The sequence below is a fragment of the Micropterus salmoides genome, unplaced genomic scaffold, assembly GCF_014851395.1.
Source record: "Micropterus salmoides isolate LMB-PRFRI ecotype aquatic unplaced genomic scaffold, ASM1485139v1 Ms_hic_scaffold_14, whole genome shotgun sequence".
NCBI lineage: Eukaryota > Metazoa > Chordata > Actinopteri > Centrarchiformes > Centrarchidae > Micropterus > Micropterus salmoides.
In genome coordinates, this window is record NW_024040485.1 from 26,361,182 (window position 1) to 26,378,430 (window position 17,249).

General features: G+C 40.4%; 1 protein-coding gene across 11 annotated transcripts in view; it reads left to right on the forward strand.

Annotated features, from left to right (window-relative positions):
- ctnnd2b (catenin (cadherin-associated protein), delta 2b) overlaps positions 1–17,249 on the forward strand; it is a 163,320-nt gene that overhangs the window by 51,533 nt on the left and 94,538 nt on the right. For all 11 annotated transcript variants that reach the window (XM_038718780.1, XM_038718782.1, XM_038718781.1 and 8 more), the window contains one exon: positions 510–622. In XM_038718780.1, the coding sequence (XP_038574708.1) occupies positions 510–622 (113 nt within the window). The remainder of the gene's footprint in view (positions 1–509; positions 623–17,249) is intronic.

A 17,249-nucleotide genomic window follows, 5' to 3' on the forward strand; every position in this document is an offset into this window, starting at 1 on the left:
ATGAAATCAGATTTAAGCTATACATTATATCCAGCAGTAGAGTGATTCTTCTGGGAGTGCTACACTGAAACAACCGAATGGGTCTTCAACTGGGGTGATGTGACTCAGCCACCACCATAATGGTGACAGTGGGATGCAATTCTATATAGTTAGTGTATATAGATAATTTGTGAGGCAATAAAAATAATGATTCTCTCATAAAACCCCCAATACTTCTGTTTCCTTGTTTCTTAGTGGCAGAATAACAAATGTCACATTTGCTTTAGTTTGGTGTCACAGTTTTGCGACACATCAAACTCTTCTCAGTGAATATCTGGCAGTGTGAAACTGACAGACACAGAGATGTCTGGCCTGTTTTCCCACCACAGACTGCAGAGACCATTTCACAACAATTAAAAATGTGTCGGAGACGATGGAGCCAAAATAATGTTCAGTATGACTGTAAATGTGACAATAAATAAATAGCATGTTTTGACACTCTCTCGCTCTCTCTCTCTCTTTCTCTCCAGGAGTTGCAGTTTGAACGTCTGACCAGGGAGCTGGAAGCCGAACGACAGATTGTTGCCAGTCAGTTGGAGAGATGCAAGCTTGGCTCTGAGACTGGAAGCATGACTAGCATCAGGTGTGTGCATGTGTGTGCTTGCCTCACACCCGTCAGATCCTCTTCTGTACATTCTGCCTGTGTGTGTCAGCTGTACTCTTGCAGGTGACTGGCTTTACAGCTGGTCACATTAGAGGTGCACTCCTTGATTTCTGTCCAAAATTCATCTCTGTGGTTCAAACCACAGTTCACAAACACTGTCGTTTTGCTTTGGAAGTCACAGAGAAAGAGAGAGATATTGTCCTGCGTTCCTCTGGTCTACCAGATTGTGTTTTCTTGTTCCCACACACCAACTACAGCGGTTACTTGGCAGAGCTGCAACATGTATTTATATTGTTGTTTTTCTTATGGATTTACACAATGAACACATCAGAGTAGGAGAGATACAGAAATGTGGTTGCTTCCCTTTTGCCTGCTTTGGCAGAGTTGCAGCGTGGTCCACTGCTTTCAGTTTATGGCTCATTGCTCAAAGTTTTGTCAAGGAATGTGTATTGAAAGAAGCTGCCGTGTGTGTAGCGTTTATCTTTAAAAAGTAATTGCAGTTGCAGTGTTAGAACTGTAAGCAAATAAATGAATCGTTGAAAGGATTAGCTGTGATCATCTCAAACAGAGCTACCTCACTTACCTAATTACACATCCAGCAGACACAGAGCAAAATTAACATTTCTTTAAAATTATTGTTATGACTACCCACCAATGTAAGTCCAATATTCACTCTCTTTTAGCTCTGTTTTGGACTTCACCAACTCTTATCTAACTCAAGTAAAATATCTCAATTTTTAGCTGCTAAATGCTCCACTATGTTAATCAGCTACAGTTTTTATCTTTATCAAGTTTTAAACAACTGTATTCCAGTAATAATGTTCAGTTTAGTCCACCTCATTTTAAGAACACATATTAGCTGTTGTCAGCACTCCTGTTATTATCCTTCTTCTTACTCTTCAAAATTAAAATAAACAGAATACCAACAGGGAGGTGAACATGCAGGACATGCGGTTACATGGCAGAGCTGCAAAATGAGGTTGTTGAATTAGGTTGTAATCTCTTTGGGAGTACAATAAAAGCTCAAGGATAGTCTTATAAACCTAATTTTATATGCACGGCATGCCCTAAGAAAGTATATAGATCTGTCAAAAAACTCTCTGGCAGACTTAAGTTTATTGAAGGGATCAAGTTGCCATCCTGAAGCTCTTCACTGCACATAACTACGCATACTGTAGCACCTTTGAGCTCAGAGGTGCATGAGGAATGATCAAGATCACTTTGTGGAAGAAGGATAGAACTTTGCTTCAGAGTTAACAGAGTTAATCAGGATTTGATGTGATCATGAGACTGACAAATGATCAAATCACTTCTCATATAAATAATGAATCTTAATATCAGGTGAGTGTAACTTACACTGTACATTTGCAGCTAAACTGAGTCTTATTGTTGACCCTTTTCTCTCTGCTCGCCTGCCATTCACCGGTCTTGTTTTGTGAGTTTTCCTCCATATCGCCAAAATGGTATGATCATCGTAACGCCGTTGCGAAGCTTCGACTGTGAGATTGACAGTCGAATCAGGCTCTAGCCATCAAAGCATCAAATCTTCGACTATTCGGCGTCAGCCCTAATTGTTTCTGCATTTTTGGATTTGCCAGAAACAAACATGGCCTTCTGTCATGATAACATAAAGCAAATGTCTTGAAATTAAACTCATTAACGTGTTTATGATATTCAGGTGTTGCAGCAATTGAGAGCAAAATGACTTTTTTTTTTTTTTTAAGGGTGAATTGTGCCAACTCTGTCACACTCCACGTTGATCAAAACAGCTGCTTTTTGTAGTTTAAATTAATTTTGGCTCAGGTCTAAATGGCACAAAGCAAATCCTCAGCTTTGCAAACATGACACGCTATTTATTGTTCATCAAAAACAGCAATTACTTCTCACAAAGACTGACACAATGTGCAGCTGTCACAGGAGTTTATTAGTCTGTTCAGGGCCTTCGTTTTTGCTATGAAGAGGTAAACCGTACACAATGTGAGGAGACTGTCATATTATCTGCTGCTGATTGAGTTTGGACCCTAGCCTCATCTCTGCTCTGAGCTCGAGAACACATTTTACATTCCGTACCAGTCTCAATGTGAAAACAGCACTCCTGACACAATAGTGTTAATGCACTTAGCCTGCCACTCAGGACAATGTAACACGATTAAAGCCTCTGTCTTCATTTCTGTGTGTCACTCTCTCTCTCTCATACACACACATAAATAAATGCACACAATCCATCATCTTTTCTCCTCTTTGATTCCGTTAAGCGAGCGGGGGATTGCATCCCTCTCAAACTAATTACTCATCTGCCGGCGTTGTAATTCTCATTTCAATTTGAGGGGTGGACCAACAAAGAGCGGGAAGATGGCCTAAAACCGATTCATTCACAAGTATAATTAACTGGTGCATACATTTAGCTCCTCAGTGCCATCACTGGTCTGAATTGAGGTCCCCCATTTAAAACAGCAGCAACACGGGAGATGGGAGAGGTGTGGAGTCCAAAAAACATTTCATCACCCAGCTGCACACAGATGGAATAAAGGCTGCCATCTTGCTAACTCGATTATATGGGTTTATTATTTAGTGAGGAGCAGAGCGTCTTGTAGATTACACTGTCTTCCATTGCTTTTTATAGGCCATCTACTTTGTTTGACTTGGAGGTAATTGCCAAATGGACAAATGGTTTGGCAAAACACACAAGTCCACAAAGGCAATATGCTGGAGGTTTGTAGTGCCTAAAGCTTGTAGGAGTTATTGTTCAATTACCTCTGAAACATTAGCATTGTTGCTACACTGAATAGTTTTATTCATCACTGCTTGTCCCAGTGAACAGAAGGGGCAAAATTTAATCAGCAGCTGCAATACATGTACAGGAATGTATCTTGGTACCATTTGTGGCGAGACATATTGACACTGTGCACAGCATTAAACTTGAATATATTTTCAACAATTTGCTGGAAGTAACAAAAGTTAAATTGTTGCAGTTTTAGGAGTTTATTAATTTTGTCATTTTGATGTATAATGTATTTTTCTTTCTTTTATTTAATGTAAGGTTTCTTTAAGTATGTTAGCATGGTCCAAATACAGTATGTTAGAAGATAAAAGAAAAATCTTTTGTAAGTCATCTGGCTCACCATGTTCTTAATCCAGATTGCCCAGTTGCAGTTTGGGACAGTGCAGGAATCAGGTTATTTCCCATTTCTGCCGAGACCTAATTTATCCGTGCTAGTATTACTGCTGCTAGCTGCCATTTCCCATTCTAATTCAGTGTGTTTATGTGTAACGTCAGTTTTCCAAGTGACCATGCTTACATCCTATCTTAATCAGAACATTGAATGTTTCATTTGGAGGATAATACTGTCAGTTTCTGTCTGTAATATCACATAATATAAAAGCTGTAGCTGCTCTAGCTAGGAAACATGTATCAGTGTTTCTTTGAAAACTCCTTTACAGACAGCCTTATTGGCTTTCCCTGAGGAGCAGCTCTAGTTTCTACTCCCAGACAATCCACAGGTTCATGGACTGAGGCACAGTAGATATAATATAACCAGTGTTGTTATGACCAGGGCCAATACAATGGCTGTGTGAGGTTTTCAGACACCTTAGCTGATGCCTGTGCTAGATAGAAACAAAACAATAGAAAATGGGACTGTGTAACAGTGTTCATTGTGGCCTTTCATGGGCTTGTTCTGTGAGACATAAGTGAGGAGAGAGGATAAAAAAAACTTGTTGCAACTACTGAAAATACAGAAGGAAGAAGGGGATCCCGAAAACCAATTAATATGTGAATCATGCACAAAATTTCCAGTGGTTCTTAGAAGTCCCTCCAGTTGACTGTCTGTGTCTGATATTTGGATTTGACAACTCTATTAAAAAGTAAAATTTTGTACCTGAAATAATGGCCATCTGTCCTTAGATAGCCAGGCTAAACCACAGAAAAGTTGAACTATGACTCAGTTTTAAGTGCTGCTGTGGGGGTGCTGATGGTTCAGGAATCTGCTCCTGTTGTTTTGTGTCAGATAAAGACTTTCAGAGGTGCTAATGAGATCTCCAGCTCTGCCTTTGTTTCCAGTTTTAATCAGTCACCACAGGTCACAGTGTCTGCCACGACATATGCTGCTGCTTTATCACTTCAAAAAGTACAAATCCATTGTGTGTGTGTGTGTGTTGCTCTATTAGACTGGGAATGTTTTTGTCTGCGGAAAGAAGAACGGGACATATGTTGCCTCATCAATTAGAGGACCATTCCACGTCAAGTTTGCAAGTGATAGTCAATATTTAGTAAGAGTCAATATTTGTAACCATATTGCGCTCAATATTTCATTGACAGAGTAATGTGTGCAACACGTCTATCGCGTATTTTAGAACAAATTTTTCGCCAAATTAATTGGCTAAAATGCCAAATGCCTGAGCTGTTACTAAGTTAGCAATGTTTTCTCTTTTTAATTGAGAAAACAGAATTTCTTTGCTTTAGGGAAACCATACCCCTCTACTCCTCGGCTTCTTTTGCTATTCAGCTTCCCTACCATTCACTTTTATAGTCTCTCGCCTCATTAGCTAACTCTTTGTCGCTTGTCTTTTCACATTTTTTATAATCTGTTTATCTAAAAGTTGTCAGTTATCTTACTGACCCAAACACTCGGTTAGGTTACTAAAGCAGTACAGTTGAGAGTTATTACTTTGAGCCCTATCGCAGTTTCAGTTGGGTTTGGTTGTACATATGAGAACACATTCACCAGTCAGACTTAGGCCTTGATAAGAGCACAGTTCTGGTACATTTTTAAACCAACCCTGGAGCTGTTGGCTGACTCTGATCCTGCCCAGCTACACCGTGGGTTGGCAATCTCTGATTCGAAATTTAAAGTAGCCCGTCGTTGATTTTGACCAAAGAAATATTAGAAGTGAGGAAACACCCTAGAGAACAAGAGTAGCATCTCTCTCTGATGGTGTACCTCACTCTGCCTAGTGTTTACGTGCTCCCTGGCTACAGTCCCTTTATCTAATCATCAAAGTGGACCTCTGACAGCGAGCGCACACACCCCATAGATACAGATATCTGAGCTCTTGTGGCAGCGTGGTGACCACTCCACTCTGCTGGCCGAGGAATAGCCACCTCCCAGGGCCGGATATTTCTCTGCCTCTTTTGGCTGTGCATATTTGCGACATTTGTCTGGTAATCGGATGGGCGGCTTCATGCTTATTGTGTGTGTGTGTGTGTGTGTGTGTGTGTGTGTGTGTGTGTGAGAGCCTTGGCTGTAACCACAGCACCCAGCGAGACCCACCGCCACTCGTCTGGCGGAAAAATGCGTCCCGTCTAGTGAGCCCAGCGAGGACCCATTACCCAGAAGCTGTCAGGGCGCGCGGCTGCCAGCTTAGACTCACAGCACTGTGGCTGTCCCTCCGCTTCTCCTGGCCCACATATACTAACAGAGATGTTTGAAGTTTATTAATCAGAATCATCTTGTGTCACAGTTGCTCACATTGCACATCAAGGTTTAAAGAAATAAAAATAACAATAGAAAGTTGGTAAGTAGAAGTATACAATCTAAAAACAAATAATTAAATAAGAGTGAGTAAAAATATAAGTAAGAGTGTTAAAAATATGTAAAGTGTAAAGATAAATAGTAATGAATACGTTATGGGTACAGATAGTGTTGAGGTGGAGTGTATTAAAAACCGCAGTATTGAATAGAGAATATTGCACATTAGTTTCTGAAATATTGCACTACAAGGTCTGTTACTGACTAAGAGACGTGTGTTTGACACTGAGGGAGGAGTTAAAGAGTTTAATGGCCGCAGGCAGAAATGACTTCCTGTGGTGCTCTGTGGTGCATTTTGGAGAGAATTAAATTGAAATTAATTGAAATTCAATTGAAATCTCTCTTTTCAAAGAAAAATCTCTTGTGTGTTTTAGTTCCATGTAGAATATTTCTGACAGTCAAAGAGCCGATATCAGGGCTGTCAGACAAAAATGTATGTTCTTTTACAACCCAGGTCTGGTTTGTGAGTAAAATGTTGGTCTGAAAATGAGTGGTCATGCGCATTGTTGGTGCATTGCTATCATGAGGCAGCAGAAAGAGAGCTATTGACCAACAAAAACTAAATACAGTTGCGCTGCATTTCTGCATTTGAAAAGGCGCATTATTCAGATAGTAACACGTACACTTTGCTGAAATGCAGTCCATTGATGTTGATGGGACAGTGGATTGGGAGATGGTGAAGGCAGACGGTCCACCGGCTAAGGACCACATACCTGTCCCTCAGTGAACACAAGTGCCGCTGTAAACATTGCTTATCCTTCCAGACCGTAACAGACATCTGTTATCCTATCAGATGATTTGGCGATGAATGCCAGCTGTCCGTATGCACTCTCCGGTTCCTGTCAAAGCAACTATTGCGCTGCATTTCTTTGCATGTGGGTCATTCCAGCATGCCCTGAGTTCTACTGGAGGTATTTGACAATTTATGGTAAATTCAGCCATTTACGCAGTTACATCACTCTGATTGGTTCAATTCATGTGAAGCCCAAAATTCAATTCAGTTTAATTCAGTTTTATCAGTATAGTAACAAAAAGTCATCTCATTGCACTTTTTATATAGAGCAGGTCTAGACCGTACTCTAGTTAATATTATTTAGAGACCTAACAATTCCCACCATGAGCAAAACACACCTGTGATTAAATACAATCTCTTTGCACCTTACTTTGCGCCGTTTAACTAGCAACTAGTTGGAGTTGGACATACCCCATGCACTTTAGACTGTGCACTATAGTTTAAATTGGGCCTTCACTTTCTTACAACTACAGTAAACCTTTTTCACCATTGGCAATTAACTGTATCCAGTGACAGCAGGTAGCAGATGGCACAGAACAGACTAAATTGTGATTACAGCCACACAGAAGTTCAATAGCCTCACAAAGAAACAAAATCCTGTTTGATTTCCTCTACTCTGCTGTTGTTTCTTCCATTTTCCAATTGCCATAGCTTCTATGCACTTGAATCACCTGTTGCTCATGTCATGCAAGGAGTATTCAGTTCGCTTTGGTATGCCAGCAGCGTGATAAAATGCATCTATTCAGCATCAAAGGGCCTCATTAAAAGCTAAAAGGAAAGTGAAAATGAGAAAGTGGAGGCAGGCAGAGAGAGAGAGAACTGCGGTGGGGAGTGGTAGACCACCTGTGACAGGTTACACTACCTCCTCTAGTGCTCCTCACTCCTGCCAGGGTTGTTACCACGTCCTGTGTTGAGGTCTGTTCTCCCTTTGTATAGTGTTTCTCATAGCACTGCACACTGTGGTTGGGGTTAGGCTTTAGGTAAGGTTATGGTTACACAGAGATAACTGGTTGGGGCTTCGATAAGTTTGGGATGAGTTTAAGCAGCGCAGACAACAACTGGTTGGGTTAGGGCTTAGCTTGGGTTCAGGTATGTAAGGGGGGAACACAAATCAGTTGCAAAACAGACTTCCCTGTTATTCTGCCATAATCGAGAGTATTATTTTTTAGCATAAAATACAGTTTGATTGTGGTGTGGTGATTCATTAGTGATTCAAGTCCTTGCTGTAGATTGATGCACCCTCTGCGTGACACATTAAATAAATATAATAAGGCTGCAATATTGTTAATAAGGAAAAACATACTATGCGGTTTCTTCATACCATCTCCACACAGTCACACACATTATGTTTAGCCACTGATATTTTCAATGTAACATCCGAAAGAAAGAATCAGAATCACGAGCATGCACTTTTCTGCATGCTGAGTCATAAAGGATGCACAATGGTAGTATGTATGCGTATTGTAGCTGCTACCTGTGTGAAGCAACACAGTCTTTTTAAAGAGGGAGACCGTAAGGCTTCTTAGTTTAATGTGTGGCTGCACACTGATTGTGTTGTAGGTTGATTACAGAGTACTTTAAGGAAGCTCCTATGTGTACTAAAACTAGTGGATTTGAACAGAACCTGCACTGAGCGTAATCTCTTTATCATTAATTTATTAAACTCTAATGTTCTGTTTAGGGTCCTGGAGACTGTGGGACTTTATCAGCTCAATAAAAATACATGACATTGTTTTATCAGCTTGACGCTTCTTGACTTGGGCATGAAGACACGCTTCAGAGGTTAAATACTATTGTACGCACACTTTCACACGAAGAAACATATTGGATGGACACCTGATTTTCCCAGGCAGGTTTTTTTAAGCATTCATTTATCACTGAAAACAACATCTCCATTTTATTTTAACAATATTCAGTGAGGGAATTCAGGAATAAATTAATGGATTAGTTAATTTAATTTGCGAGAGGCTGCTCCACCTGTTGCGTCATGATCGTCATGCGACATTCACAAGGTTTGTTCGATGTAATTTTTCTTGCTACATGCATGCAATGCATTTGGAATGTAACCAACCACAGCATTGCACAGTTACTTTTCTATACACAGGGTCTGAATAAAGATAAGACAAAATATTTAAAGGAGTGCTGAGGTCTGTGGGTCCCCAAACAATCAGAAAGTGGTATGTGAAGATAACATTTGAACTTCTTTAGTGACTCCAGTGAACTCATCTGCTGTGTGTTTGGGCCTTTAGTCATTTTGTTTTTCAAGGGTTGTTATTTTTTGTGAGGAGAGTGGATATTTTAGACTCCTCTCTATCAAGCACATAAATTACATCATCTGGAATCGCATTACACACTCCTCTCTAAATGCCAGTGCTCTGAATATGGTTGTGCTGTAGTTGTGCCTGGAAGAAATGCACACAGACTTTTAGTTAAAGGCCACTACCTCTCAGCCATTGTCCCCGAATGTTGAGTACAGCTTAGGTGAACCGTCTGGTATTTTGAAAATGTGGAAATGCTCTAAAGGTTTTGACTTAACGAAAAAGAAAAGAAAAGAAGGCATATTCTGCTGTAACAATAGAGCATGTGTCAGGCTTTGATATTAAATAACATCAGTACTCTAGTTTACACTCAGCACTTTATCCCTTTCTTCACTGTTGTAGATTTAAATTCTTGCATGTCCGCTCAGAAATATACACAGTATAACGATGATGTTGGTGTTGTTTTTGATGATGTGGGTGATGAGGATGTTAATTTTTAAACGTTCATTGATCCAGAGAAGGTTGACTGCTTGACGATGACAGCGGTGGATTCACGCGTGTGTTCTTGTTATTGATCTGGGAGCGAGAGGAAATAGGAAGGAGAGTGCGAGTTACATTTTAAACACTCTAGCGTTTGGTGTGATCCATACTGAACTCGACGTATTGATCCTATGGAGGGAATGTGGAGCAAAGAGAGGGGAGCGGAGGAAAAGAAAAGGGAGAAGCTCAGTGATCTATGTAGGGCTCTGCCTGATGATCAGGTGGATGGAGCGGAGAGCAAGGCAGGATGGGAAATGGGGGAATACAGAGGATGTTTGGTAATGTAACTAAAATTAATCTGGTTCATCATTTTCAGGTTTTCAAAAGTATTGTTATTGCTCAGAAATGTCTGCGCATTGCTATTTGTTCCAGACTCATGTGACGGCAGCTTTTATCTTGCAGTACACCCTATGCAATAACACACACTGTAGAGTTGCAAGAGTGGAAGTAGAATTTTTTTTTTTATCTTTGTAGTTTTTACATTTTTGCATATTATTTTTATGTTCTTGGTAAAATGACGACCTGCTTTTTGAAGATGTGTGCAGTGGTCAAGACCCCTCAAGTGTTCCTTTTTAACACACTGGGAACCACTTTAGCATAGTTTTACGCTTCAGTTAACAGTAATAAATACGCAACGCCCGGTTAGACTTTCAAAATAAAACATGTGGTTGACGTTCTGAAACGGTTGCAGTTTGGTTACGTTTAAGGGGGGTGCTGAGGGAAAGAGAGAGAGAGTTGAAAAGAGGACAGAAAGGGGGATAGGGAGTCATCATGGATGCAGAGCAAGAAGGGAGGTTTAGAAAAGGAGGAAGGGAGTGAGGGAATAACAAGATGAGCCAGAAGGCAAGGATGGGGGGGCTAGGATTGCAGATGCATTCTCATGTTAAGCCCTTTTAACCTGCTACCCTGCAAACACACGCAAACACACACTGAGTTAGCATGAGTCACAAGGCGACCCAGACACTCTTAATAAGCCTAACATCCTCAACCGTCACAGACAGGCTGTGTGTGTGTGCGTGTGTGTGTGTGCGTGTGTGTGTGTGTTAACTGGCTCCTGCAGTTAGTACAGTCGTCTGCGAAGTATATTATCGAACGGAGACAGAACTGTCACAGTTAAGCTTAGATGAAAACCTTCTTAGTCCACACACACACACATTTTGCACATAGACACACAAACATGCACTTAAACACACAAACTTATTCATATTCATGCTGACTTGAAAGAAGCCTGTTCTGAAGCACACACTTGAATACCGTATTTGGATAGAAAAGCAAAGCTGATAATGCAATGTTTTGGACACATTTTGTAAAAAGTAGTTTTTTTTCCCTCATTTTGTTTTCCTTTTTAATGGGCATTTTATTTGTTTTATTGGCCATTTGTTACAGTATATATTAGGCAGTATGTGCCATCATTTATGGCCCACTTAAAGTCAGTGATATTTCTGAGGATCTGTCGACAGAAATGCAATATATATAACTGAATAAATGTTTTCGGTCGTGTGTAAAGACCTTACATAATAAACCATTTTGTTTTTATTACCTTAGAATGAGACATTTATATCTACATAATCGTGGGCACCCCCTTCCATGGACACCACGTTGCACGTCATGTTCCTACAGTAGCTGAAAACGGACAAAAGCGCTACAGAGTGCGTTTCGTCACTACGTTCTTTTCGTTCTACTTCTGGCAGAATTCAGGCATTGCAGACATACATCACTATGTTGAATACATGCGTTAGAAGAAGTAATAATAATAATATATAGCAGCGGTCTGCAAATAAGTTTTGCATCGGAGCAATATTTTCAACCATTAGATGGTGGATGAGAATATGTGCCATAATATTCAATGATTTCACATGTTACTTGGTTAGCTCAGTTGGTAAGGCGCAGGACTCACAACCCAAGGGTTGAGTGTTTGATCCCAAACACGGGACGGGACAATTTTTTTTTTCTCTCTTCAACAAATTGATTCTGCAGTGATTGTTTCTCATGTGCTGCACTGCTTTTGTTTCAGTGTTTGATCCACATCCATCAACCTACAGACGCTTTTTCAATTCTCCAGTATCTCCAGGCAGAGGACATTTAGGGGAATCACATTTTCTGACGGCTCTTTCAGAGGTGTGTCAAGCAGGCAACAGACTCTTTTTATGTTGTTCAGAATTTTTCAAAGTAAAATCTTAGTTCAAGTCCAAATACTGCATTGTAGTAAACAAGCTTCTTGCGCTTTTATTTTGTAGGCTAAACCCATTAAAGAGGAAGTGATTGTGTAACTGTTGCTGTCATGACTGAGATCTATTTCAGCACCGCTATCAGAGTATTTATTTATTTATATCTTTTGCCGCTGTTAAAGCACCATAATCTGGCCCTGGGCCAGATATTATTGTTGGCGGGTAGTTTTGGCGAAGGTCCATAATCACAGAGAGAATTAATGTGTTTCCCCTGTCATTGTTTGTATAAACTTTATTTAATGTGTGATTTATGATGGACTGTGGTGCAGAAACAGTGACAGTGTTTCACACTCTTGGCTTACATTTTCCATGTTATCTGTCAGTGGCCAAGTCATAATAACACATGGTTTTACTGAATAATTAAGTAAATAATTTCTAAAATAAACCTCATATCTTGACTGGCCACTCTCTGCTGTCTCAGAAGAGACACCTTTTGTGCTGTTGTCAGCCACCGGTGCTGCCCTATGCTCTTTGAAAGGTTAGGGGGCAGTGGTAGACTGGACAGATGGTTGCAATTCACAACCTTCACCACTAGATGCACAGAAACTTACACACTGAACCTTTAATACACAACCTAGGTTGCTATGGTAATTTGGGGTCTACGGTGTTCAATATATTCTCACAGAGCGTTAGCACAGTGGTCTTAAGCATAAAAATGCTTCACGTGTTGTCTTATTAGCAGTTTTTACTCTCATCTGCTCATCACAATCGTTCTAATCTACATTAAAATATTTGTTTGTAATGTTTTACCCCGTTTCTCAGCTGCAACAGGAATTATTATTTCATCTCTACTTGGTGAAACATTATAGTTTCACTCTATTTGCCCAGTTAAACTGTGGTGTGGTGTTTTGTCTTCTAATCAGCAGTAGTAAAGTAGTAAACCATCGTACGGACAGGTTTGTAAATACTTTTCAGAAGTTTCAGTTACATGTTTCTGCTATTCCGCTGCACCTTTACCCTCAATGAAAACAAAGCAGTGAAATCTTTAATATTCTTGACTGACTGAACACTGAATTTGATCTCAATTTGATCTATTACTTAACTTAATTCCTTAAATGCTGTCCACGCAATTTGGAAGCCGAGCAAACCTGGGAGTCAGCTGCAGCAGCACAATGGGATGATAATAAATCGTCCACCATTTTGGCTACAAACTGATGTTTTCCTTAATTTAGCTCTGGAACTCTGCCATCCAGTAAAGTGGCTCGGCTGGATCCGATCGATACCGATAAGGAGACCTGGCACATGGCTTCTGATAGAGTATGTGTGTACAGTAGGTGTATACAACAGGCCAAGTCCAAAGCCAGAACATTGATTTGACTTCTAGCTTCAAGAGTAGATAGCTTTGACTTGTCAGTCTGTAGAGAGGGGAAAAAAAAACAGTACACTGCTACTATAGCTGTAACAGTTGGGCTAAATGCAGTATTTTGGCATCAGGACTGTGTCACGTATGTTTTCAAGGACAACTTGTCCAGGCAGCAACATTGGGGACACAAATTCCCCATAGAAGTTGTGCTTCATTGCTGAAGCATGGGAAGCTTTTTCCTCCCTTGATGCAGCTGTTTTTGCTTCTGAAACCAGCAGATAAGAGAAGACGTCAGCTTGTTTTACATGAAATGTTTGTAAGTACTCCGTCCATTACAAGACAAAACCTCAATTCCTGCAGAAAAAAAAAGCGCAGACTGTCTTTTTAATGCATGGCCCCTGAACAGTAATCCCAAAGGGAGGTTTTGTGTATTGACAGCCGTGCTTATTTATAGCTCTTGACACGCTCAATATTAGGCCCTTGATACCTGCAAAAAGAAGGGAGGAGATGTGTTGGCCTACTGAAGTCCGCACACATCAGTTTTTTGTTTGTATGGTGCTCGGCAGGAAAAGATGAGTGATTATGCCACACTGTGAAGTCCTGAAGCGCTTCTCTGTTAGACTCTTTGTAGTCATGCAAAAGGCTGGGTTTTTTATGCTGTTTAGAAGGAAAGCTCAAATTTCTGTACAGCACCATAAGAGAGATGTGTCACAGCCAATCATTTTTGACATCATTTTTGTCAAGAAATATTTATACCCACGTCTCTTTTTGAGAAATCTAGACTGGTTGGCAGCATTGGAGAGTTTCGGCAAATGGATTATTTATCTGCCAAGGAAAGTCCGTATAGATACCTCTAGGAATATTATCTGTCTGGGCAGTTCTGGTAAGACTGGCCAGTCTCACACAGAGGACCAACATGTCTTCCTGCTCAGCTCTCATTTAAGTTCTGGCTCTGAGTCAAAATGGCCGCCTCCACACTGGCAGACTACGAAGTCAATTTGACCAATTTAGTGGGTCACAGGAGACTTCTGCTCTCTCTCTCTCTCTCTCTCTCTCTGTCTCTGTCTCTGTCTCTCTCTCTCTCTCTCTCTCTGTCTCTAACCATTTGTTTGGAGCATGTGGACGAGGTAACAGAAATGGCGAGCTGTGCCTCGTCCTGCTGCGCTTTAATCACTCGCTTCAAAGGGTCTCGTGTTTCTCTCTGTCTAGATGGCAGAGGCGAGGGAAATGAAGCTGTACCCCGCCTCGGCTGAATTCCTGTACATCAGACCCAGACGAGACTGATATCTCCCTTCACCTTCAATGTCCCAGCTCCAGTTTAGCTGCTCACGCTGAGTTTTTATTAAAAAGTTACTGAATTTCACTAAAAATATTATCAGTTGCAGCCAGACACAGGGCTCTGCATTCTGTTATTGTACTTTCCTTGGTGATTGCAATCTGTTGCGGTGCTGCTGGCAACCAGCATTTTTTTTATTTGCATTTGCAACTACACAAGTTGAATCTTTTAATAGCTTTTTTCTGTTTCTCATGATACTGTATATGCGCTCTAACATACAAGAAATCTGTCTTGGTGACATTGGTGCTAACACATAAACATCTACAGACATCTCACCCCATATGTGTTCCCCTCTTGTCTGCGGGTTAACTCTCACCAGGACCTTCTCTGCCTGAAACAAACTAAGGAAAGGGCGTGTTTCCAAGTTTTTGCCTCTTAATGTCCTCCAGCCTGAATGATGAAATCGGTACCTCATTCCCTTCCAGAATGACAGATTGATGAGTGTTTTTTGATTTGACGTCCCTGTCACCAAGATGACATTGATTATCAGTTCCTTCTAAAAGGCATATGATCCACACAAACATTTCCCAAATTTCTCATCTGACATGTCTATAGTAAAGGTTTGGTGAAGTTTAGACACTGTCTTTTAGCCATGTTTTTGGTCTCTACCAGCTCACTCCTGAGTGAAACATCTGGATCATTAACTGCTAAATGCTCTACAACTGGGGAGGTATTGTACAGTAGGTTTTTAGAGCTTTTTACAGTAGCTGAAAGCAGCTGCCTGCTGCAGCCCAAAAATAGCTATAGCTTTTTGTTCACCATAGAATTCTTAATAATGTAAATATTGTATATACGCACACAACGTTATATTTGTCTTATATTTTTATTTATACGGTTATATTTATATACTCTTTTAAGTAATTGCAACTCAACACTATGGTGAGAGAGTTCCTTTGCATTGTATTCTCGTGTCTCGTTTAAAGACCCTCAACAGGGCAGACTCCAATTTGTGCAGAGGCTTAAACTTGGGTTGAAGAACTTTCTACTATCTCATTACACCGCCCAGCCATGCATTATGCACTACATGGCCCTTCTCTGAGTAGTAATGTTCAACATTCTCCTGAGGCTGTTGACATTTTCAACCCATTGAATTCTCTCCTCTCTTGAGATATGAGATACAGCTGAGTTAGATAGTACCTGCACAAAGCAGCAACAGTTAGCTATTGTTCCAACATAATGCGCAATTAGGTAAAACTCAGGTGACCCGGCAAGATAAAGCACGTAGTTACAGAGCACACTGGGGTCCTCCATCTTCCAGCACAGACTGTAATTAAAGGTCCACAATAGCCGTTCTGGGATGTGCCTGGGCTTTTTCCCCTGGCTGGCTGATGGACTGTGTGACTTTCCCCAGTGCAACAGGAAATTCATGCTGGAGTCCCATTTGAATAATAAAAGCAACCGCAAACACAGTTAAGAGTGAATTTTGTACCTACATTCAACTGGTGGGCCAAAACAAGAATTGAATGCCACTCCTTGCTGGGTATGTCAGTAACAACTGTTTGCGAACAAATTAGCTATATCAACTTAAAAGTGATTATATCTTAGTGTTGTGTTTATAGCTGTTGTAGCATTGCCTCAACCTGCAGGTTGAAAGAATAACCCAATGAACACCAAGACTTGGTCCAAGTACAACCTCAAAAAAGAGGATTTAGTGTAATGTTAATAGAGAGATGAGTTAGTATGATGACACACCTAATAGCAAGTTTAGCTAACTCGTATCATGAACATTGAAGCTGATGTTGCTCCAACACCATTGTTTTAATTGACAGGTTTATTGTGACAGCAAAACCACTCACTGTTTATCAAGAAGAGTGAGGGATGATATGAAAGTTATTGGACTGAATGCATAATTAGTTCATCTTGACTGAGAAAGAATGGACTGTAACAGCCACTAAACACCTCATGCAGGATCAGTGATCAAAGATCTTACATGGATATCTGTAGGATGGAGAATTGGACAAAGGCTACTATCATGTTAGAGCACTTAACGCTAGCTACTATCAACGGTATGACTTATTGTTTTTGTGGCTTACAGCCAAGCCATTCGGTATAGTCTGTGCTCCCACTTGGATCAGCAAATGAGTTATGGGTCTCTTTGAAGTCATTTCAGCTTGCGATACTGCCTGTCTTGTGTTGCATTGCATGGCAGTTTTCCTGAAGCTTCTGACAGTCACACTGCCCATTGTAGAAAAAAGTGGTGACATTTACAAACTGCTCTATGTAGCAAACTGGCTTCTTGATATTTGTAGTGCTGATGGTGTATACACTAGAGTAGGTGGATTTTCAACAGCGTTTACACAACAGATGCTTTTCATTAATTAGGATTCTTGCTGTAGCATATAGCCTACATGCAGACACTCACAAACTGAACACAGATACTAAATAATGGGTAGTTAGATTCTTGGTAATACAGAGGATACTGGATACTTTTCATGTATTTTGTCTATATCTTCAGAATCAGAAGGAGCTTTATTGCCAAGTAGTGTTTTACATACGAGGAATTTGCTGTGGTGATAAGGTGCTACACGTAGACAAACATACAGTCGACATAAATAAATGTAGAAATACATAAATATAGAATGGAAGAACAACGTTGCAGATATATACATGTGCATTATTC